The following is a 23742-nucleotide window of genomic DNA, read 5'->3' as shown; positions in this document are numbered from 1 at the left end:
CACCCTGATTTCAGAGGTATTAAAATGTGGGGGGAGAGGGGGAATTGTTTCAGAATTGATGAACTGTAGAAGTTGGAATTTAAAATTTAGCAGATTGATTCAATTACAGATTAAACTCAGCTGATGAAGGAGAATCAGTTAACTGGAATAAAGAAACAGATATTTGAATAATAATAATAATAAAAAAGAAACAGATATTTGATACAAAGAAATTATCCAGGAGGTAGCCTAGAGAGACGATAAAGTAGAAATATAGCAGAATGATTAAGAGATTTGGAGGATAGAATGAGAAGACCTAACATATCTAATAAAAAGTTCCAGAAGGTGATAGAATGAAAAAGAGGTAAAGTTTAAAATTACGACTGAGAAATTTGTGAAAATAGTAGAAAGAGAGCCATCCCCAGATACAGGAGTCCAGATGAATCTCAAGCAGAATAAACTAAAGAAATCTATACCTAGACACACTGTGGTGGAGCTGAAGAATACACAAAAATAAAACCACATAACATCAATGACGAAGAGATCGTCAAAACAACCAGGGATAAGAAAAGATCACCTACTAAAGAGCAGTAAACGGACCAGTGATGATCTTTTGACAGCAAAGCATGGGAGCCAGAAGACAGTGGGATGTTTTCAACATGCCAGGAGAAAAATAATGATCAACCTAGAATTGAAACCCAGCAACGGAAAGAATTTTCAGACAAATGAAAAGCGAGAACTTCACTCAAGGAATGTTTTAAAAGGTACTAGTATACTTCAAGCAGAAGGCAAATGATCCTAATTCCGAGGTATATTCTTCTAGCAGGAAAGGATTCAGTGAACTCTTTTTTTATATTTTCTCCTGCAGGTGGGTGGATTTTCTTGTTATGTTTATTTTAAATTAATTTTCTACTTACCCCATCAGAAATCTAAGGGCCAGGTCTATACGACTGCTTTATTCCCAGATTTTAGCAAGTGCCTGGCACAGAGTAGGTATTCGGTAGACAGTTATTGCATAAATGATTAGACGAGTAATTAATTTCGAGGGAGACACCATTATTAGGTATTAGATCAAACACAGCTGTGTGTTTCTGCTTCAAATCCAGCCATTGGAGGCAGTGTTTTAGGGCTGGTGAATTCCCATAGCACTATGCTGTGAGTACGGCAGCCATTGCCACCTGTGGCTATTAAAATTAATTAAAATTGAAAATTCAGTTCTTCAGTTGCTAGTGGCTCGTGGCTCTCCCATTGGACAGTGAAGACAGAGAACATTTCCATTATCACAGGCGTTCTATTGGAAGTGCTGTCACAGAATTCCGGCGAATTCTTAACGGCTCCTGTCTCTTTCTCTTTCTCTCTTGCTCTTGATCTCTCTCTCTACAGCCCCAAACCAAGCACAGGGTTTTCAGTGTCCTGTTTTTAGTGTCTTAAAATGATGCTTTTGAACGAGAAGATGCTGGGTATTTTGGGTGACTAGCACTATTCCCACTTTTTCTTTTCAATCCCTGAGCTATTGTTTACTAAGACATTCTTTTATTCCGGTTTCTACTAACGCTGAATGTTACCTGGGTGGAAAGCGTAATTGCTTTCTTTTTTTTTTTTTAGGCCCTTAAACCCTTTGCTAATGTTTCTGTCTGAGAGTTCCCAAAGCCAGGGTTCTAGGAGAGCTGGGCCTGTCTGAGCAGCTGACCCACGAAATAATGCAGTAGGTCCGGCGGGGTGTGGGAGCAGGGCATTCTGTCAGTAAGAGAGCTCCCCTCTCTGCACACAGGGCCAGTTAATTGGCCATTCTGGGAAGGTACAGATGGGGAGGGGGGCTGCTGAGAACGGCTGGTGACAGTGAAGTGGCCTTTTGTTGACATCCTCTGCTGAACAACTTTGTTGGATTTCGTCTCTGCCTCTCCTCTGCCTCCTGTGGATTTTCTGTTAGATTCATCATTTACCATTCAGGCACCAGCTTTCAGTCTCTGCTTCCAATATGACTGCTTTGTGTGCTGGCCTCTGCTTTATCCCTACGATTGCCGGACCATAAAGGGGGCTGTGCGGGGCTTTAGCAGGACCGAGAAATTGACTCTGCTGTCTGTTGAGAACTACAATAATGACTGCAGGACCTTCCTGTCCAGCAGAAACCTCACTGCCTACCCCAGCCTAATGGGGACCACCTGAAGGCAGAGAAAAGGGACTCTCCACTGAATTCCTTCTCACACAACACATTTCCTTTGTTCCCCTCTCCATTCTCTGCGCTTCCCCTTCTCCGTTGCAATTGGAGTACTGACCTAAGATGCAGTTGTGACTAAGCGTTAACGCCTTTGAAATAATAATACATTCCATGTTGAAGGCTTTGCCAAGCCAATTCACCCAAGTTGTCTCTGCTAATACGCGCCCACCCCCCCACCCAAAAAAACCCTGTGAGGTAGGGAAGGGAGGTGTTATTATCCCCATTTGACTGATGAGTAAACTGAGATTTAGAGAGATTAAGTCAATTGCCCCAGCTCTTTTAGACAGGAAGTGAGCACCAGTCTTTGTCTCTAAACCCAGAGTTCTCTCAATGGCGTCCACACCCTGATGTGTAAGGAGGATATGGCCCAGGGAAAGTGTGAGTGGATGGGGAGGGAGAAGAGCAGAAAGGAAAGAATTAAATGAGGAGGGAGGAAGGGAGTGATTTCCTTGGGTCTCTATTTACTCTTATCTTTCTTTCAAGATGGTGGATTTGATCTTCACAACATGCTGGCCCAGTAAACCTCCAGGGAAGAAAGAAAGCCAAGGGCCTTGTCTTCCTCCTCCCCCCTTTCCTCTCCCCTTTCCAGGAGAGGATTTGCCTAGAAGTGGGAAGGGGCGCCTGACGCCCGAGAGAGCCTGACGCCCATTCTCAGGCCGGGGCTGCCGGCCTCCAGCTGCTGCGCGGACCTGAGGCCTGGGCCATGCCCACAAGCCCCTGAAGCTCGCCTGGAGGAGGGAGCATGCCGGGCGCCCCGGCCGGAGGCTTGGGCCCGGGGCTGCCCGCTGTGGACAGACGGACGCTCCTGGTCTGCAGCTTTATCCTGGCAGCAGCTTTGGGCCGAATGAATTTCACAGGGTGAGTGGTGCTCCGTAGCAGAAGGGAGGACCGCCAGGCGCTCGGGGACGGGGTGTCCCAGTGGGGAGGTGGCCGTCCGCTGGGACCTGATCAAGGCACACAGAGTCAGGACTTCGGTTCTCACCCTGAACCCACTTCCAACTCCGCAATCTCCCACCCCCATGCTCAAGGGCAGGACACACGGCTGTATTATTGTCCCGCCCGAAACCCAGAATTCTCAGTCTGGGGCTCTTGGGTTAAGCTTTTAGGGCTCTAAGAACCCATGAAATCATACATAATTTTTGGTGTATGTATTTGTTTTTCCTCGGGGGAGGGTTCATAGCTTTTCTCAGATTCTCAAAGAAGTTAGTAACCCCCAAAAGACTATACACCCTACCACAGATGGATGTAGGATGATACTCCTTTAAATAACACAAGCACCAGGATTCTACACCAGGCCAGTAAGGACACGATTTCCCAACCTCCCAAAGACCCCGCACTAGAGAGGAAGATACAAGCTTAGAGAGCAGGTCCACTGTCCACGGTCTCAGGGCCAGTCAGGGACGGAGCCAACGCTGTCCCAGGCATCAGACCCTAGAGTCACGCTGCAGGCTGCTCAGTTCCATCTCCTCCCACTCCCTCCAGTGGGACAGGAGGGAGCTCAGTTTCTCCAGAAGGCAGAGTGAGGCTGACCTCCCCTTCCATGTCCCACGCTCTTGGGAGAAAGAAGTTTGGGCACCAGGTTTAGACAGACCATGGCCTTGGGACAGCTGTATCTTCGAAGAGCACTTGGGCCATCGTTTGTCCCTGTAACCCCAGTATCCTAGAACCCCATTCCTTTCTCCCTTTAGTCCTCTTGTTCTTGCACCTTCCTCCATCCCCCTCATTCCTTCCCCATCTTCTTATCCCTGTCTGGTCCTTAGGTTCATTAGTAGCACAAACAGGTTTTATTTGGTCCCCTGGGTGGTCTGTTCTTGGCAGAGATCGCTGACCCCAGGATGAAGGACTTGCATGCTTCCCAGAGCTACAAGACCTTCTGCTCAGTCCCTCAGCCTCCATGTGGCCAGATGCCCCCCAGCCTTCCTACCAGGCCCCCTCAGCCCGCTGTCTTCTCCAGGCCGCCTCCTGCAAGCAGCACAGCCTTCCGGGAACCCCTCTCAGCAGCTCTCTCTGCGCCCCCTCCCCGCGCCCCCGTGTATTTCCAGAGACCAGGTTCTTCGAGTCCTGGCTAAAAATGAGATGCAACTTTGCCTTCTCAGGGATCTGGAGGGCCTGAAGCCCCAGAAGGTGAGGACTGCTCAGGGCTTGGGGACATGCTCTCCCTTCTCTCACAGCCGCTGGCACCGTGGGCTCTCCCCGCCCCCCACCTCCTGGGCCCCAAATCTGCTCTCTGATGGCTCTGCCAAAGATCACAGAACTATGGAAAAATCAACGGTGGCTCCTCTTCAGGAAAGGCAGGGAGCACTTGCCTAGAAGGCTGGGCAGCTCTCGTTGGCTTTCCCCTCTGTCCTGGATGGGGCTGCTGAGGGGACCCTGTGCGGGGGCCGCTCTGGATGCAGCTGAAATGTCCTGAGGCCACACGGGGCGGGGGGCACATCTGCCTCTGGGTGGGATGCCATGCAGCGTGCAGACTGGACACATCTGTTTGCCAACTGAAAGAATTGGAAGGGCTTCGCTTGGCAAACCTGTGTTTTATTTGGGCTCGTCCCTGTCCGATGAGCATTCGTTTCCAAGAACATTTGTCCTCTGCGAGTATTCCACGATGGAAAACATTTCCGTCAACGATTGTAATAGAAGGACTCTGTTTGAGGGCTGTTGAAACAACCAGATATTTCTGGATGTGGCCCAGAGCCCTCGTTCCGATTTGTGTGAGTGCCCTTACCAACCCACTCTCGTGCGCCTTATAGTAATTCCGTCCAATTTATAAATTGAAAAATGGACGTGGCGTTCAGATGACCTGGGACTCCAGGTGAGGCCTCGCCTCCTCCTCTAGGTTTGGGGGCAGTGAGGTCTCTGTCTTCTGACCACGTTCTTGTTCACGTTCACGTTCATGTTCCGGAGGAGGAGCTGTCTCTCTCGTGGCAACTGCTTTGGGCCCTTTGGGCTCGGACCACGTTGCGGGGGGAGCCTGGGTGATGAAGGGGCCCCAACTCAGGGACAGAAACCCAGTGACCTGGGGAGTTTCTATTTTTGCGCATCTTTCTGCTTGGCCTTAGGGTTTCCATCAGGGAACGGCGTGGGGGGGGAGAGGGGGGGCCCTTGCCTCTCTGTACGAGATCACCCGGTTTTCCAGGGCGCCTACAGGGTCGTGTGTAAGGACAGGTGATACAGGCACCCGCTTTCCTCCCCTTTGTGAACAAGGTGGACTTCTGGCGTGGCCCGGCCAGGCCCAGCCTCCCTGTGGACATGAGAGTTCCTTTCTCTGAACTGAAAGGCATCAAAGATTATCTGGAGTCTCACGGCCTTGCTTACAGCGTCATGATCAAGGACATCCAGGTGAGGTCCCGCCCAGCGCTGCCTTTCTGGCTCCGGCTCCACGTGGAGAAAAAAGATCCAGGGCTTTAAGTGGAGAAGGGGGACGCAGGAAGTAGCTTGGGCTTTTGTACGGCACCGGCACCGTGGAGAGGCAGCTCTGGAGGTCCCCCCTTGCTTTCTGAGTGCCCCTCCGGTCCCCAGGGAATCCCTTCCTTCCAGAGAAGCCCAGGGTGAGCCCTGCTGTGGCTGCCCTGCCCCACTCCACCGCCGGGCTCTCTGTCCGAGGCCCCTCCGCCGGGCAGGATGCTCCCAGGGGAAGAGCTGTGGGAGACGTGGCTGCAGACCGGCCCTCGGGTAGGGCAAGGAGAGACTTCATCTTGGGCACCGCTCCTCCCTACGCCCCCCTGGTGGCTGCCCCTCCCAGGGTCTTTTCTGAACACTGTGCAATTCTACTTCAATTGTTTTGTCTTCAAGGACCTCCGTTCCCCGGGGCGATGTGTGGGGCACCCTCTGCAGAGGCCGTGGGGGTACCTGCAGCGTTGTACCCCCGGAGGTTCGTTCCCAAACACGCTGCGCTGCAGCTAATCGCCTCTCCCCGGAGTGTGGGAACACAGAGCCTCCCGCGGCGCGCACACTTGACACCACATGCCGGGGGATAAACGCATTAGGCGGCATTCCTTTCCCAGGCAAGCACAGGGCTGGGGCACTTAGGTCCATTCAAAGACTTTTATCCTCATCAGGCACATCTGTTTCCCGCTCAACATGTGGGGGGTGGGCTATTTCTCTAATTAAATCCCCACAAACAAAAATGGGGAAACTCCCACAGACAAGAGAGGCCACCACATCAAAAGAGGCAGCGCTCCGTTCCCATTGTAGCCCATGCCTGCGTTTTGAAGTTTGCATGTCCCTGCCCCTTCTCCTCCCTGGAAACCCCGCAGCATTTGGCAAACAGATATGAAAAGGTCTCTAAAAAGTTTCTGTTGATTTCTGCACATCAGGAATAGCTCCAGAGGCACCTCTGAGCCCTGCCCGCCCCCCCCCCCCCACCCCAGCTCCTTTGAAGCTGGTCCATCCTCTCTCTGTCAGTCTGTAACCTCCTCCTGCCCACCCCCACCCCTTCACTGTGGTCCCAGCTCCGGAGTCCCTGGAGGGGGGGGGGGTTGGGGAGGATTTTTACTCATTTTCAGTAAAATGCCCAGGATTCTCAGGCCTAACCCAGCCAGGCAGGATTTTCACCAACTCGCTCTGTCTGCAACACATCAAGCTCTGATTGTCAGATGTGAGATCCAATTTTGGCTTAGAGGGAGCTGGGGTGGGGGAGGCTGCTGTGCCGAGTTGATTTGTGGCGATGAAGGGGAAAGGTGTCCAGGCGGAGGAAAGCTCAGAGGCGCTAACAGGAGGGGGAGGGCTTTGCACCACTCAGGTTTCTGGCCTCCAGTCTGACGTTCCAGCTATTAACGCCGAGGCCTGATTTCTTCTGTCTTCTGGATCTTCTCAGCCCCAGCTTTTGGCGCAGTGTTTCCTGCGTGGCGGGCCCTCAACAACTGTGTGCTGAATTGCTCTATTGGTAGGTTCTGGAAGAGCATGCCCAGAGGGACTCCTCTTCCCCTGAGCCCCACAAGGCCCAGGATCATGCTCCTTATCCATCTGTATGCCCCAGAACCTACGCTAGGACCTGCCGCCTAGCTGGGGCTTAGTAAGTGCTAGCTGAGTTAGTAGATGGGAGAAGGAAAGGGCAGAGGGTGAGCTTGCTTGATGGAACTAGGCTTTCACTTTGGCCAGAGGCACTGGGGAGATTTGAGGAGGGAAGTGTCCCCCGACCCCACATCCCCACGATCAGAGGGGTGCTTGAGATAGAAGAGGTGGGTTCATTCATTCAACGCACAGATACAGCGGTGTCTCCTGTGTGCTGGGGATCGGGCAAGGTGCTGGAAATACAAAGATGAGAACTGGTCTGTATCCAGGGAGCTGAGTGCCGTGGGGGCGGGGAGCGGAGGGAGGGAATCCGTGATTACAATGGCGTGGACGAGTGCACGGAGGGAGTGGAGCAGGTTGCTATGGGAGCGAGTACAAGAGGCCCTGCAAGTTGCTCTGAAAAGGCGGTAATTACGGTGTGGCTGAAGAGCAGAGAGGGGGGGCTGGGAGGGGAAAGGGGCCCCAGATTGGCGATGAGGCCGGTCCAGATCACAAAGGGCATCCTCTGCAGGGTGAAGAGGTCAAGATTTTATCCCCCAAACGGTGAGGGAGCCAGTGGAGGTCTCTGACATGGTCAGATGTGCAGTGAAGAAAAACCCCTCTGACAGTGACAATGTTGAGTTGGGGACAGGAGCAGGGAGGGGAGGGAGGGTGGTGAGGAAATTGCAGTGGGCCAGGCAAGGAATTATCTGATTCTGAGTGAGCTCTATTTGCATTTAATTTTTCTTCACCTCCTCGTTCTTGTCAGCCCTTTGGATGTTGTTGTTTTTTTCCTGTAGATGAGTCACCGCGGAGAAGCTTCACTTGAGCAATCAGCTCGGTGGATTTTAATGGCTTTTTTTCTGATTACAAAATTAATAAATATTCATGTTCGGTAATTTGGAAAATAGGGAAAAGCACAAAGGAGACAACAAAAATCACCCATGCTCTGAGCATCTAGAGCAAAACACAATTTCGTGTACATATTGCTTCACCAATCCCCCCTCTCTACTGAATCACTCCCATCAGCTTACAAATATAGAGTTATTTATGCCACCTTAAAAAACAATCCTCCCTTGGTCCGTTTCCCCCGCCTCCAGCCATCACCCCATCTCTCCATTTCCTGTGGGGCAAACCTGGACGTCTGCACCCGCCTGCGTCGCCCATCTTACCAGCTGCTCCTTTGCAGGTTGTCTTCCTGTTTCCCAGCTTTGTCCTTTGACCTCTTCGCTGACCCCTCAAGGCCAAGGATCATGGCATTGAATACCTTCAACCTCCTGAATACTCCCATAGTCACAGCTCCAGCCAGACCCACATACCCCACCTGAGCTCCAGACTCACCTGCCTTACTGGCATCTCAAACCTCACAGGTCCCGGCCGAGCTTCCAAGGCTCCCAGAGAGCTCTCGTCTCAGGAAATTCCGTTTCAATTGTCAGAGTCATGCTTGACTCCTTTCTCACATCCCATAGCTCATCCATCAGCAAATCCCTCTGCTGCCACCTGGGCCAACACTCCTTCAGCTTTCTCCTGGGTAGTTTTCCAACTGGCCTCCCTGTTCCCACTTTTATCTCCTTATGGCCTAGTCTTTTTGTTGTTGTTGTTATTGTTAATTTTCACCCGAGAATATTTTCTCCATTGATCTTTTTAGAGAGAGTGGAAGGGAGAGCTAGAAAGAGGAAAATATCGATGTGAGAGAGACACATCAATTGGTTGCCTCTCCCAACTGGTCTGGACTGGGGACAGGGATTGAGCCTGCAACTGAGGTATGTGCCCTTGACTGGAATTGAACCCTTGACCCTTCAATCTGAGGGCTGATGCTCTAACCACTGAGCCACTGGCTAGGGCTTTATTGCCTAGTCTTAAAACAGCAACCACACGGGTCCTTTAAAAATATTCAGGTCTGATTATATCACTCCTCTGTTTAAAACCCTCAATGCCATCCCAACTCAGAGTAAAAGCCAAAGTCCTTAAAATGGCTGTAAGGTTCTATCAGGGGTGGGGAACCTTTTTTGTGCCAAGGGCCATTTGGATATTTATAACATCATTCGTGAGCCAAACAAAATGATCAACTTAAAAATTAGCCTGCTTGCCTGGCTGGCGTGACTCAATGGTTGAGCATCGGCCTATGAACCAGGAGGTCATGTTTTAATTCCTGGTCAGAGCACATGCCCTGGTTGCGGGCTCGTTCCCCAGTGTGGGGCATGCAGGAGGCAGCTAATCAATGATTCTCTCTCATCATTGATGTTTCTATCTCTCTCTTCCTCTCCCTTCCTCTCTGAAATCAATAAAAATATATTTTTAAAAAATTAGCCTGCTAGATTTGGTCAAATATTTAATTAACTCACCCTCAATACCTTGTTAGGACCAGATCAAATGATTTCTCTGCCTTATATGGCTCACAGGCCAGATGTCCCCCACCCCTGTTCTACATGATCTAAGTCCCACACTCTTCACTATTTCCTCCTTGCTCACTCTGCTTCAGACACCCGGACCTCCTTGCTGTACCTCAAACTTGCCTGACCCTTTCCTGACTAGATTCACACCCCAGGGCCTTTGCACGTGCTGGTCCTTATGATTAAAATGCTGTTTCTGCAGATATCTGCTTGGCTTATTCCCTCATTGCTTTCAAAATCTTATTCACATGTCACCTTTTCACCTTATTTAAAAATGCACCCTTCTTCTCCCTACTCCCCCAATTCCCTCCCTCCTTCCTCTACATCGTTTATCTCCTTGACAGTTACCGCCTTCTATTATCCTGTGTAATTTACTTATGTTGTTTATTGTCTGTATCACCTACTAGACTACCATATCTTTAGTGTTCAGTGTGCTCAACAAACACTTGTTTGGAAGAGATTCAAAAGCAGAAATGCTGTTGGATGGGGTGGGGATGGGGGGCAGGAGAGGAGGGCCCTAGCTGGCTTGGCTCAGTGGATAGAGCGTCGGCCTGCAGACCGAAGGTTCCTAGGTTCGTTCTGGGCAAGGGCATGTACCTTGGTTGCAGGCTCCTCCCCTGGTCGGGGTGCGTGCAGGAGGCAACCAAGCGAAGTGTTTCTCTCACACTGTCTTTCCCTCTCTCTAAAAATCAATGGAAAAATATCCTCAGGTGAGGCTTAAAAAATTGATTAAAAAATAATAAATAAATAAAGAGGAGAGGAGGACAGGTAGGGATGAGTGCAGGAGAAGGCAAGGGAAGGAGGAAGCCATTGGGGGTAAGGACCTGAGGGAGAGGCAGAGTCTGGCTGCACCAAGGGGACAGGGACAGAAGGACTAATCCTCGGCAGGAGCAGGTGCTCACTGACTCACACCAGTGACCATTCATGAGAGTGCTCTGCCATCCCGAGTCCTACACACACCACTCCCCGCGGGAGGAATCCAGATTTCCTGGTCACGCCTCGCAATGATTGCTCTATCACAGAGTCCTGGAGTCACCCCAAGAGTTACTCTTGTCCTGTCATTGTCACGGTCATTAGCATAGCTAGTATTTTCTGCATGTTAGGCGATGTGCTAAGCATTTTAGACGTATTAACCCTTCTAATGTTCATGAGAACATCTGCTAAAGTATGTGACAACATGACCCCCGTGTAATGAAGACAGAGAAATTAGTAACTTGCCCAAGTCAGTGAGAGCGTCGGGATCTCATCTGAGACAGCTGCTCCAGGCCTGGCACCCTTCGCTCTGTGCCATCTGCCTCCTCAGAGGTTGTCATTGTTGTTTGTGTGGTGTTTTAAGCTGCCTTTCGGGCAGTGATGCCAGAGTTTCGCCTTGATCTGCCAAGGGGTCCATTCTAACACCCCCAACCTATTACCTCCCTCCCCCGAATAGGCATGGACTGTAGTTTCCACCCGCCATGTAGCTGCTAGTGCAAACGTTAGGCCTGGAAGAGCAGGGCAGGCCTTGAGGAGAGGGACTGCTGTGGTCACAGAGCGGGGTCAGGGCCCCTCTCCTGCGCCCCCCCGTTCCCCCACCCCCTACCCCACTGATTCTATGAGCTGTGTCCATTTCATGTCTGTGGTCCGAGCCCCGCTGCCCAGCGAGTTCCCTCCGCTGTCAGCTTCTCTTTTGGGGGCCCTCAGTCTTCTCCCCTCCCTCTTCCTGGAGGTGCTGTTCTTTGCTTAATGTCCCCCATCCTTCCTTACTCCTGTCATAAATTAATTCACACTGAGGTATTACTTTCCCTGTCAGGTTTTGGCTTCCAGGGAGGCAAATGGCTGCCTTCTGAGGTTTTTCTCTCTCCTTTTCCTCTCAGAGCAGCCTGACAGGGCTGTAATTAGGCATTCCTGAGCCTGTGGCAAGACTGCATTCTTAGCCCTCCCATCCCCTTCCCTGGGCCCTGTGAGGGGAGCAAACATCTGTGTCTTTTTCGGGCCAGGGTAGATTAATGTTCCTGGAATTGGGGCCCAGCTGAGCATTCCCAGTGTGTGAGCGGTGTCAGATCCATTCACAGGGCTGCGAGGGTATTTGGAAAGATATTTGCAGTTTGGTGCCGACTTCCCATTTGCCTCCAAGCTGTTGTGTGGAACAAAGCACAGCCTGTGGGAGCTGTCTTCCTGTGGGTGTCCCGGGGCTGTGTGGGAAGAGGGGCCCCCTGGTCCTTTCTTTCTAATTTCTCCTTCCTGTCCTGCTCCTTCCCCCACCGCCTGGGCCTCCACCAGTCCCCAGAAAGTTAGACTTACGGACCCTTTAACTTGATTCTGCTGGGGCCCGAGCAGACTCCGGTGACCTGGACAGGCCTGCTCTCTCCCCTGCAGCTGCTCCCACAGCTGGCAGTGCCCGGCTCAGTGCCCGGCACACACCGGTCACGGGGGGCTGCTGAGATTTCCGTTGATTTCCTGGGAAGAAGACACATTCCTTTTGGGAGAACTTCCCAGGGGGGTGCTTGTGCCGGGGAGGGTCATGACCCCTCCCGCCACCTCTCACTCAACCAGCTGGCACCCTCCTCAGCCCAGCCAGCCCCGCCAGGAAGCACTGCAAGTACAGTTGCCTCAAATGTCGTCGGTGCTCAGCAAGACGATAAAATGAGCCCCACACATGGGTTTCCAGTCCTAGTCTAACCTGCGAACTTGAGCAAGGTCGTGAGCGAGCCCCGGGGGAGGGCTCCCCTGCAGCCTGAGGGCTCCGGGGCTGCCCCGGTATTTCCGTCTTTAGGGCTTTCTGTTTTAGTTTTAGTATTATTTATTCACTTAGAAGATCTTACTTATTGGAGTAGTATAAGGATGTTGCCGAAATGCAAAAGCAGAGAAAAGAAAAAAATTGTGTCAAATCATAATAATTCTATCTTAACAGCCATTGTTAGCGTTTTCATATTTTTTTTTTTTGCATTTTATTGTCTTGCTGTCCTTGGCTCATGATGTCGTTCTCTCATTATTTTAAAACGCTTTTTAATCGCAAGAATAATAGGATGGACTTTTCACCTGTTGTTTACATTTTACATACTGTATTTGCTCTCACTCTCTGTGTATACACACACATAGACAGAGATATATCTACATATATACATGTATATCTATGTGTACAGATCTGTATCTCTATATCTATATATCATATCTATCTATCTATCTATCTATCTATCTATCTATTTAATTTTGCTAATCCTCACCCGAGGATATTTTTTGATTGATTTTTAGGGAGAGTAGAAGAGAGAAACATTGATGTGAGAGAAACACATCGATTGGTTGCCTCCTGCATGAACCCTGACCAGGGCCGGGGCAGGGGAGGAGCCTGCAACCAAGGTACGTGCCCTTTACCGAATTGAACCCGGGACCCTTTGATCCTCAGGCTGATGCACTATCCACTGAGCCAAACTGGCTAGGGCTACACCTATAGTTATATCTATATCTAGATATAATTAAGGGGCAGTTAAGATGGTGAGTGAAAGTCTGTTGGCACTTTAATCATAATGACTTGGACTGGCTTTCTAAATGGCTTGGACACCAATTGTCTAGGCCAGTGGTCAGCAAACTCATTAGTCAACAGAGCCAAATATCAACAGTACAACGATTGAAATTTCTTTTGAGAGCCAAACTTTTTAAACTTAAACTTCTTCTAATGCCGCTTCTTCAAAATAGACTCGCCCAGGCCGTGGTATTTTGTGGAAAAGCCACACTCAAGGGGCCAAAGAGCCGCATGTCGCTCACGAGCTGCAGTTTGCCGACCCCGGGCCTAGGCCACTTCCTGGGGGTAGAGTGGATGTTGTGGGTTGGGGAGCCCTCTCTCCCCAGGGGGTCAGAGTTCATGGCTCAGTGCAGGCCTTAACTCAACCAAATGTTCACAGAGGGCAAAAGCGATGCTGGCAGTAGAACATGAGCATCTTTTCCCAAACACGTTCATGTCCAGGATTACATTTTATCCTATGAAATGGGCAAGGCAGGTGTTGCTGTCCCAGTGATCAAGTCAAGGAAACAAAGGTTAAGGTCCCACAGCAAGTGAGCAGCAGTGGCAGACTTAGAACACGGCTCTCTGCTCCACGCCCTGTGCTTGTCTGGGAAATGGCATCGTGAACACCAGCGTGTCACGCAGAAGAGTCTCCTAGAAATCCAGCGTCTCCTCTTGTCCCGCAGCTCATGTCCACGGTGGCTCATTCTCCTGTGTTGATGCTGTCTTTGTGCACAGCCACCTGAGGCCGGGCTCGGAAGGGGCATGCCTGTCCCAGCCCACCCCTTCCCTCCCGACACGTGCCCCCGTCACCTAGGTGCTGCTGGATCAGGAGAGAGAGGCCATGGCGAGATCCCGCCGGCTGGAGCGCAGCACCAGCAGCTTCAGTTACTCCTCTTACCACACCCTGGAGGAGGTAGGTCTGCTAGTCAAGCTCTGGCCTCTGTTTTCCCTGTGGGTCCTCGGGGTCTCCAGATTCTGGCAGAGGCTAGTGAAGGACTCTGGGGTCTATGGGAGACCGTGAACTGGCAGTTGGGGAGTATGGAGCAGACATTGGGTGAAGGTCCATTAGGCAGGCAGCTTCAGAGATCCAGAGGCCAGGATTTAGATCGAGGGGACCACGGCTCAACAGTCAGCCCATGGCAGGTCTTGGGCCAGAGTGATGGTCTACGGGGTGGGACACTAAGGCAGGGCCTGCCACTGGCCAGATTGGAGCAGGTAGAGGCACCTTCCTATCTAGCTCTGGCTAGGGGGCCAGGGGTCCTGACAGCACAGCCACTTCTGGTGTTAAGTGGCCCCAGCAGTGGGAACTAGAGTGTAGAAAGGGCAGGAAGCCAGGCATGTTGGAGAGCCATTTTTGTAGAACAGAGTTGCCTTCATAATCACAGTGACAGCCAGTTAGGGCAGGGATGACTGACTGTGACTTGTTTGTAAAGGGGAAGCTGCAAGGAGAGTTCAGAAGAAGCTAACTCAAGGCACAGCTCCCATTTCCATAGGAAGGGTGTGACATTATTGGTCCACTCTATTACCCTCATCTTCACTCTTCCCATTCACAAGGCCTGTAATGGAGGATCCATGTTCTTTCATGTATTTGTTAATTCAATGACATGTATTGAAAGACTAAGAGAATGAATTAATATAGCCCATCAATGTCGATATCAGAGATAAATCACCCTGCTTTCAAGTGGCCTAGAATCCAAAAGGAGCAAGGGGACCAAAACCAACATTGCCAGGTCTATGAGATCTGTCGAATGTATTGAATGGAAGCGCTGAGTAGGGTCAGCATATGCTGTTCTTCCAGGCAAAGTCTTTGCTCTGCGTGGTGGTGAGAAGCCCGAGAACCTAGGCCAACCACAGCCTTTGGCCTTCAGCCTGGAGGTTGTCTTCCTTTAGTTTTTGATCTGGGTTCGTTCAGGTCCTCATGAGAGGTGGGGAAGTAGTAAGGAGGGTGGGATGGGAGAGGGAGACTATTCAGAGAGGCCCTGGGGTTCACCCTCTTCTTGCTTAACTGCCCATCTGAGAAACCTCCTTACTTTCAGATATATAGCTGGATTGACAGCTTCGTCACTGAGCATGCAGATATTGTCTCAAAAATTCAGATTGGCCACAGCTTTGAAAATCGATCCATTCTTGTCCTGAAGGTAAGAGCTAGCAGTGTTGACCACTAGACTCGACAGGGAGAGCCTCTGGCATGAGGTTGAGCTCATGTGGGGTTGTGGCTGGATGGGAGGTTGTTACTTATTTTTTTAAAATCCTCACCTGAGGATGTGTTCATTGACTTCAGAGAGAGGGGAAAGAGAGAGGGGGAGAGGGAGAGAAACATCAATGAGAGAGAGAAACATCAATCAGTTGCCTCCCGCAAGAGCCCCGATTGGGAATCGAACATGAAACTCTTCGGTGCACAGGACGACACTCCAACTCACTGAACCACACCGGCCAGGGCTGGGTGGAAGTTTTAGGGAAAGAGCAGATGTGTATACTCCTGTCCTGAGGTGACCCATAAACTTGGGGTTTGCGGTAATCAGGGACCCGCCCTTGTAGGCATGGACAGGTGACAGTGTGGTGGCCTGGCATGTCCTGGGTCAGGAAGTAGGTGGGAGGGTTGCCACGAAGGTGGACTGGCAGAGTGGCAGGCACCACCCTGGATTTGGGGTATGAGTGTGGGTGAGTCAGCTTTCTTCCTGTTTCCGCAGTTACTTCATCTGTTAAATGGGAAGAGAGGTGCGTACAGAGAGGCCTCATTTACAAATGACTGAGGTCCTCTGGCTCAGGCAGCCCCACAGGTAGACCTGAGTCTGTGGGGGGACCTCCCAGCCCTTCACAAGGACCCTTGGAAACAGAGTTTGAGCAAACTTAGCAGCGGCGGTGTCCTTGGTCATGAAGGAGGCAGGATAGGGTGGAGCGTGGAACCCACCGGAAAGCACCTCTTAGCATGTGCCGCAGAGCGCCCTCCGGAGCATGGACCGTGCAGGGCATTTGACATCCAGCCTCAGAGAGGACAGGCACTGCTGCCCTCCGCAGTGCCCGGGGGACTCTTCTGAGGCCAAGGGATCTCCCCAAACCTCAGGCCTGCCTCTGTCAGTCCCCGCGGTGATGACCCGTGGACCCCAAATAAGAACACGGTAATGTCCTCCTAGGATGTCAGTTTCCAAAAGGTCAGAGCTGTTTCTTCCCCCAAACCCTTAGCTTTCCTCCGACACCCTATGAACTTGACATCTACTAATTTGCCTAAATGTTCCTTGAACTTGAGGGGGTAATGAGGTCCTCAACTTGGTTGTCCCCGGTGAAGGTTAAAGAATGCCCCTCATGCTCTATGGGCTGCCTACGTCATACCCCAGGGCCCTCCGTGTTCTGTCTTTAGTTGTCCGAAACCTTGCTACTCAGAGTGTGGTCCTCACACCCGCACCCGTAGCCGCAGCATCCGCAGGAGGTTGTTAGAAATGCCCCACTTCAGACCCCTCCCCCCAGACATACCGCGTCAGAACCTGCATTTTAGTAAGATCCCCGGGGGATTCTCGTACCTTTAACGTTGGAGAAGCACCAGCAGTGTCTACGATGCTTACAGGCGGGAGGGGGGAGGTTCCTGTGCTTCTGGCCGGATCACTCTGCTCCCCCGGAGCAGTACTGTGCTGCCAGGATTCAAGCACGTGTGCACTTCATGGGCTCACGCACAGGAACCTGCACACATAGCCCCCCCATCTTGGGCATCTAGGACCACCCCAGGCAGTGAGGATGCATCCGGGCCTCCTTCCAGGCAGCCCAGGGACAGCCGTGTAGCTGTCTCAGTTCAAACTTGTATGGGTCCCGGCGCTTTCCCCCAGTTTAGCACCGGAGGTTCTGAGCGCCAGGCCGTCTGGATCGACACTGGAATTCACTCCCGGGAGTGGATCACCCATGCCACCGGCATCTGGACTGCCAAGCAGGTCAGCACGGAGGATGGGGGCTGGGGCAGGGGGCGGGGGCTGCTTGACTATTTAAGGGCACCTCCAGATGAAATATTATACTTGGTTCTTTAAAACTCAGGGTGCTCTCTGCCCTTTGGAACAGCTGCCAGCTGGTCTTTTGCGGCACAGAGCTCCCATCTAGCCTCTGCCTTTTATTTGCTTAAAATCCAAGCCTTTGCTTCTGTTCGAAGGATGTACCTAATGGCCTGATGTCCTCCCTGCCTGCAGCCACTGGCTGTGCAAATGTCCTGCTCCCCCTCGGAGGAGAGCCCAGCAGGGCCTTCCGTCCCTCACCCTGTCCAACTCTGCTTTTTTTTCTTGCAGATTGTCAGCGAATACGGCAAAGATTGCACCCTGACACACCTATTGAACACCATGGACATCTTCCTGGAGATCGTCTCCAACCCTGATGGCTTTGCTTTCACCCACAGCATGGTGAGGGCAGCTGGGAGGGAGGGGGTCAGCGGCTCTGGGGGTGGGTGGGTGGAGGAACGGTCACTTCTGCTTTGGGAAGCTGAGCTGAGGTTCCCTGGGGCCTGCCTGCCCCTCGGGTTCCTTGCGGAGTCTCACCGAGGAAGGTGGGCTGCTCAGGACTGAGGCTGCAGCCCCTTGTCCTCCCACCTCCCTCTTGCACCCCGGCTTAAACCGCAAAGAGTCTGACCTGCAGCCTTGGTCCAGCCCCTTGCCCCCTGCTCCTGCCCTAGAGATTCCTTCACTTTGTCCTCCCTGCCCCACCAGACCCTCCTTCCTAGGCCAGGATGTCAGGGGCTCCCACCCTGGGAATGGGCTCAGTAATGAGGTCATCGTCTGGGCTTTCTCAGAACCGCTTGTGGCGGAAGAACAGGTCCAACCAACCCGGAATCTCCTGCATTGGTGTGGATCTTAACAGGAACTGGAGGTCAGGCTTCGGAGGTAGGGCGATCTGCCGGACCTGGGGGCTCCCACACAGTCAGATTACGGTGACTCTTACCTTGGGAGGCAGTGCACTTAGCTCATGCAAGTGAGTCATGGCCAGGGACAGGCAAGCGCGTGCCTAGGACTGGCTGTGAGGTATGGGGACAGGTTGCACACGTGTGGGAAATGTACACATGTGCTAAGCCCTCGTGAGAAACATGGAAACAGCATCACTGCAAAGATCAAATCCGAAATACGCAGAGAAGGGCTTAAGGAGGTACAAGGTCATCTTGCTGGTTGTTTAAAACTCGGAGTTTCTGATGCCCCTGAAATGCCTCGAGCCTTCCTTGAAGAGAGCAGGCCACAAGAAAATGCCTCCAAACTCATTTCCGGAGAGCTGTGACCTCTGGGGAGACCAGAACAATATAGAATAAGCCTATTCCTTATCATCAACAATACTTAAAATATAGAATAAGCCAATTCCTTATCATCAATACCACTTGAGCCTGTTTTTATTATTTTATTTTTGACCCAATTACTTTGTAACCCTGAGCTGATGGCGGGGTTTATCTGCCGGAAAGTATGAGTCCAGGGAGGGGTGGGCAGCTTCCTCCCAGTTCCTTGGTATTCTTCCTGATTATCCCCTTACCATGCCAGGGGCATGGGGACTGGATAGGAAACTGAGGCCCAGAGATGAGTAGGTGGACCTGGGAACCCAGCACGTTAATGGGTGGGATGCTGGGTCTAGATAGGACGGTGTCTAGAGGAGAGGTTGCATGGCCACAGCCCTTGCCCCCCGATGTGGCTAGGGGTGTCGGGGTTTGGCTCCACAGGAGACAGTGCCATTGCTGTTAAAAAGCAGATCCACAGATGGGTGGCTAAAACAACGAGATAGAACATTCTAGATCTGGATGCCTGCCACTTTGAAAAACCTGGCTTTTTTGAGTCGGCTCTCATTGAAAAGTAAGGGCAGCTCTGAAGCATCCAGAGAGAAGCCCCCCAGTCCACATTGTGGGGGTTTCCTGAGATCTGAGGCTGTGTGTGTAACCGCCTGTGTAAGGGAACACAACTGTGTAAAATTGGGCATTTCCACCTCCAAATGGCCAGACACCTGCCCCAAGCAGTCATCCATGCCGTCCCTTGGAACTGGCTGAAGTGTGTACCCGCAGACCCTGAAATGGACTGGCTAGGAAGACAAATTACTTCTTTAAAAAATAATGTTTGTTGTTTCACCACAGGAAAAAAAAAATCAATATACACACAATGTAAAAAAATATATATATGGGGGGAAATGCCCTGAGGGGACAAAAAGCTCCCATAATCCCACTACTCAAAGATTACTGCTTTTAATAATTTACCATGTCTTTCCAGAGATTTCCCCTTGCTACAAATTACATTTTTAGAGAAGGAAAAATAAATAGCTAATGAATCCATTAGCAGGTACTTGTGAAACAGGCAGGCTCAGAGGGCTTTGTGAGCGGCAGAGAGAGGCAGGCAGCTAATTCCCATTTGGTCAGGGGAAGATTAGTTTATTCTGCTCAGCTCAAACCAGAACTAATGGCCTGAAGTGTTCCTCCATATTTGGGCAAAGCCACCTGGTCGTTGGCAGGGGAACGGCTTTCCATGCGTGGGCTGCAAATGCAGACAAAGCTTTCAGCCTCCCCCGCTCTGCTCATCTGTTGCTATTTGTCATTCATCAAGTGTAGCAGGTGCAGAAGCTCCTGGGAGACACAACAATCAGGGCCCCTGTTAGCTGGCTGACTCCAGCCGAGGGGCTGCTCCTCACGCCCTTGCTCCCTGCAAGCACATCCCTTCCAGCTCGGGTCCCCACCCCAGGTGAGGACCTGAAGACCAAGAGGGGATGCGCTTCCGGTGATAGAATTGCCTCTGGCCAGGAATAACAGTGTGTCTGGGGTGGTGACTCAGGCAGGAAGATTTTGTTTATGGTTTTATTATTACCTTAATTTTAACTGCTGCATGATGAGTAATCTGTAGATCATCCCTCCCACACACACCGCCCTCACCTGCACTCTTGGAGAGGAGCGGTTTGCTGCAGTCCCAGAGCAGCATCTGAACTGGTCCATGGGCCAGCCCCCAGCTCTCCAGCCAGTCTACTGCCCTGGGGGTCAAAAGGGGTGCTCTGGCACCCTCAGGAGGCTCCAGATATTGGAGGGACCCTTGGCCTCTGGACCAGGCTTGTGTGTAGTCATTGTAGGGGAGAACGAACGAGAGGAGAAACTGGGATGGTTCTTTCCTAATGTGTTTCTAACCCACAAATCTTGACCAGCCCAGCCCAGCCCAGCCCAGCCCTCCACAGCATGGCCTTTTGGGAGGGAGGCAAACAAAATAGGAGGGAAAGAGGAGGCGGGCAAATAATCTAGGAGGAGATGGGGACAAATTAAATTTGTGAACAAACTAGAGGCACAGCTCCTCTTTGCCCTCTCCCGGAATTTAGGTCCCCAAGAAGACATTTCAAAGGCTTGTTGTGTCTGTGGTTCCCAGACCAGCCTCAGGTAACTATGGAGATCTATTCTCTCTTTTCTTGGCCCCCAGTCCATGTGGCTCCTGGGGCTGTAGCTGTGGCACAGCTTGAGCAGACACTGAGTTTGAGCGTTCAACTGACCCAAGCCTTCCCCATGGCAATGGAAGGATGGTAATGAAGGGTCAACTTAAAGGGGTCATTGCTCGAAGGGGAAGCTGGGGTTGGAGACCTAGAGTTTCCTCTGGAGGCGACTGCTGAGGCAGGCCCACATCTTTAAAGGAACTACAGTCAGGACTTACCAAAGGACAAGCCAGGGGGCTCCTTACAGGAATTGCTGAGTCGCAGTGTGGTATTAGACTACGGTATGCAGCAGTAACAAATGCCCCTCCAAATCTCAGTGGCTCAACACAATAAAAGTTTGTTTTTCATGCACACAAAGTCCAATGTGGGCAGTGACTCTCCTTGGCAGGTCTCTTCCGATGGTGATGGAGGACACTTCCTTCATCTAGAGTTTTTTTGCTTCCAACCACACACAATCAGAAGAGAGTGTGAAGAAGTCATGCCTGCTCTTAACAGCCTCGAACTAGAAGTGACACATCATTACTGCACACATTGTCATGGTCAGGAGTAGTCACATGGTCTCAGCCAAACTGCAAAGGAGGCTGGGAAATGTAGAGGAATAAATGGATATTTTGTGAGCACTAAGTGTCTTTCCCAATCCGGGGAGTCTGAACCCTTTGGGTGGTTTTCTTTGACTTCCAGAAAATGGGTCTAATGACAACCCATGCTCAGAGACGTATCATGGACCCTACCCGCACTCGGAGCCAGAGGTGTCTGCCATTGTGAACTTCATCACAGCCCACGGGAACATCAAGGCTCTGATTTCCATCCACAGCTACTCTCAGATGCTCATGTACCCTTATGGCCACTCGCTGGAGCCTGTTTCAAACCAGGAGGAGTTGGTGAGATTGGCCACTTAGGGCTTGGGGGAGGCATCTGGCAGACTCCCAGAGGGCTCAGGCCCTCACTCTGAAACAAGGGTCTGGACCAAGTGACCTCATGGTAGGGAGGAGGAGGGAGCTCAGTCTTATGTGTGATCAAGTCCAAAGTTGGAGGTTCTGTGTTCCCTTTTCATGAGAGCCATCTACACATGCAACTTCCAGGACTCCTAACTCCCTGCTTCTCAGCAGCTGGTAAGGGTGTGTGGGGTGTGGGGTGTGGGGAGCCCCAGCCTCTCACCCTCTGGATGTCATCCTGCAGTACAATCTTGCCAAGAGAGCAGTGCAGGCCCTGTACAAGGTCCACGGGATCAAGTACATTTACGGCAGCATCAGCACCACCCTCTGTGAGTGAGCCTTCCCCTGGCTGCTTCTTCAGGCACCACAGCCACCTGGGGTGGGCAGGTGTAGGCTCTTGGCTGTCTGACAGGCCTGGTTGGTCATGGCAGTGCCATAGGTCTAGCTTGGCCAGAGCTGATTTCCTAACCAGGGAGCTGTTTCTTTACAGCATTCACTAGTGCCTGGCTTTCTATAGCATTCCTGGAGGGCAAAGATCCCATGCCCAGTAGTCTTAAGGTTTGCCGGGCAGAGAATGGGCTGGGTGAGCAGGGTGTGGCCCAAGTTAAGGCCTGGGTTGGGAGGCTTGGTGGGTCTGAGGTGGGTTGGGATCTGGCCTCCAGGCTCACTTTCCTTGTGGCCTCACCCTGTTCTTCCATTCAGGGGCATTTCCTTGCCCTTTTGTATCCAGATGTGGCCAGTGGGATCACCGTCGACTGGGCCTATGACAGTGGCATCAAGTACTCCTTCAGCTTTGAGCTCCGGGACACTGGGCGCTATGGCTTCCTGTTACCGGCCACACAGATCATCCCCACGGCCCAGGAGACGTGGATGGCAATTCGGACCATCTTGAAGCACGCCCTGAGGCACCCCTACTAGCAGCATGATCGAGGGCAGAGCAGGAGAGGTCATCCTCCTCCCCAAGGCCCGGGGCTCCTCCTGAACCCCAAATTAGACACCCCTTCCTGAAAACCCTGCCAAGACCCCTTAGAAAATAAATCAAGTTTAACAGGCTTGGTGGCCTCTTTGCACTGGCCACCACCCCGTTGGACTCAGCATTGAGGAGGGGACAGTGACAGCGCGGAAAGCCTCTTCTCTCCCCAGGTATTGAGGAGGATGAGGTCTTTTCTCCTCTTGCAATGTTCTCAGAGCCCAGAACAGATAACTCACCCCCTAGGAGCTACTAACACACACATTGTCCTCTTAGTGGCATTTACATCTTAAGATGACCCCGGAGGGGACAATGTTTGATCTAAGAGTGGGTCTCCAGTGTTGGCATTTCCAGCAACTTGGGGGAGAGGTGGGCACAGAGAGGCAGCCTTCTTCTCTTCCTGCTTCACTTCCCATGCTGGTTAGGGGCAGGGGCACATTTCAGAGGCCCCACTCAGCAGATCCCACTCACCCCATAAATGAAACTGAGCAAGTCACTGGTTGTGACCTGCTCCTCCTGGGGCCCTCATAGGCTTCCCTAGTCTTGGAAGCACAGAGTCAGAGCCCGTCAGAGCCAGCACAGCAAGCACTGCACATTCAGGGAGAAGAAATCCTTGCTCCTCCTCTTCCCCGTATCATCCTGGTGGTCATGCACTTAGCAGGTAGTTCAGGCCAGGCCATGTGCTAAGTAAGCACTTTATTAAGGGAGAGAAAGGGGTATATACAAAATATCACCCCTTTCTCTTCCCCATCCTCAGGCTTCCTTATACCTTTTGACTTCCCCACCACTGGGGAGCAGAGCAATGGGTCTATGTGCCCTGTCCTCAGGTAAGGGCAGGTACCCCCAAGAAGCAAGAGGTCAACTGGAGAGCTGAATGGATTTGGATAAATCTGAAGCAGAAAGCAAGACTTTTATTCATAAGGGCCAGACTTTTGTTGTAAAAGAAAAGGATTGTGGGTATCCTTGGGTTGGCCCCTGCAGGATGCAGAACACAGGGTTTTACTATAAATCACAGACAAGGAAGAAAGTGGGGTGAAATCAGGACAAGTCCCCCTTTTCATCCAACCTGTCAAAGAACAGAGGCTGGACCAGCTAATGGAAGGAGGAGATCAGTGGTGATTAAAACTCCAGGTTAGGCCCATCCCAATACAGCACGTGAGCAGCAGATACATAATCGTTGAGCAAGGGGTCTGTCTGGGCAGATGATTAGAGCCAGCGATTCGGCTGGGTACACCTCAGTGGAGCAGCTGTTGAGAGCTCTGAGCAAATAAACGAGAAGGGTCCAGGTAAGGAGGCCTAGGTAGAGGCAAGAAGGCCAAGCCCCGGGGAGATGCCGGTGCCAGGTCCAGAGGTGCCATGTGGAGGCCTGAGGGAAGTCAGGG

The 23742-nt window shown here is 51.6% G+C and overlaps 1 protein-coding gene across 5 annotated transcripts; it reads left to right on the top strand.

Moving 5' to 3' along the window:
• The first annotated feature begins 1353 nt into the window (after nucleotides 1-1353).
• Nucleotides 1354-22436, top strand: CPA5 (carboxypeptidase A5). Of its 5 annotated transcripts, XM_054726265.1 has the most exons (13): nucleotides 1354-1448; nucleotides 1585-1684; nucleotides 2681-3055; nucleotides 4240-4321; nucleotides 5396-5530; nucleotides 13872-13970; nucleotides 15094-15195; nucleotides 16876-16977; nucleotides 17323-17433; nucleotides 17820-17910; nucleotides 21137-21336; nucleotides 21635-21719; nucleotides 22121-22436. In XM_054726265.1, the coding sequence occupies exons 3-13, from the start codon at nucleotides 2940-2942 to the stop codon at nucleotides 22306-22308; spliced, it is 1311 nt and encodes a 436-aa protein (XP_054582240.1). In that variant the 5' UTR covers nucleotides 1354-1448; nucleotides 1585-1684; nucleotides 2681-2939; the 3' UTR covers nucleotides 22309-22436. The 5 variants fall into 5 exon arrangements, with proteins under 5 accessions (XP_054582240.1, XP_054582242.1, XP_008152232.2 ...); XM_054726267.1 differs by lacking the exon at nucleotides 17820-17910 and adding an exon at nucleotides 20348-20405 and having other exon boundaries at nucleotides 1428-1684; XM_008154010.3 differs by having other exon boundaries at nucleotides 1428-1684.
• The last annotated feature ends 1306 nt before the right edge of the window (nucleotides 22437-23742 follow it).

Source organism: Eptesicus fuscus, chromosome 14 (assembly GCF_027574615.1).
Source record: "Eptesicus fuscus isolate TK198812 chromosome 14, DD_ASM_mEF_20220401, whole genome shotgun sequence".
Taxonomy (NCBI): Eukaryota; Metazoa; Chordata; class Mammalia; order Chiroptera; family Vespertilionidae; genus Eptesicus; species Eptesicus fuscus.
Note: the sequence above shows the minus strand (reverse complement) of the source record. Positions and strands in the feature narration are given on the sequence as shown.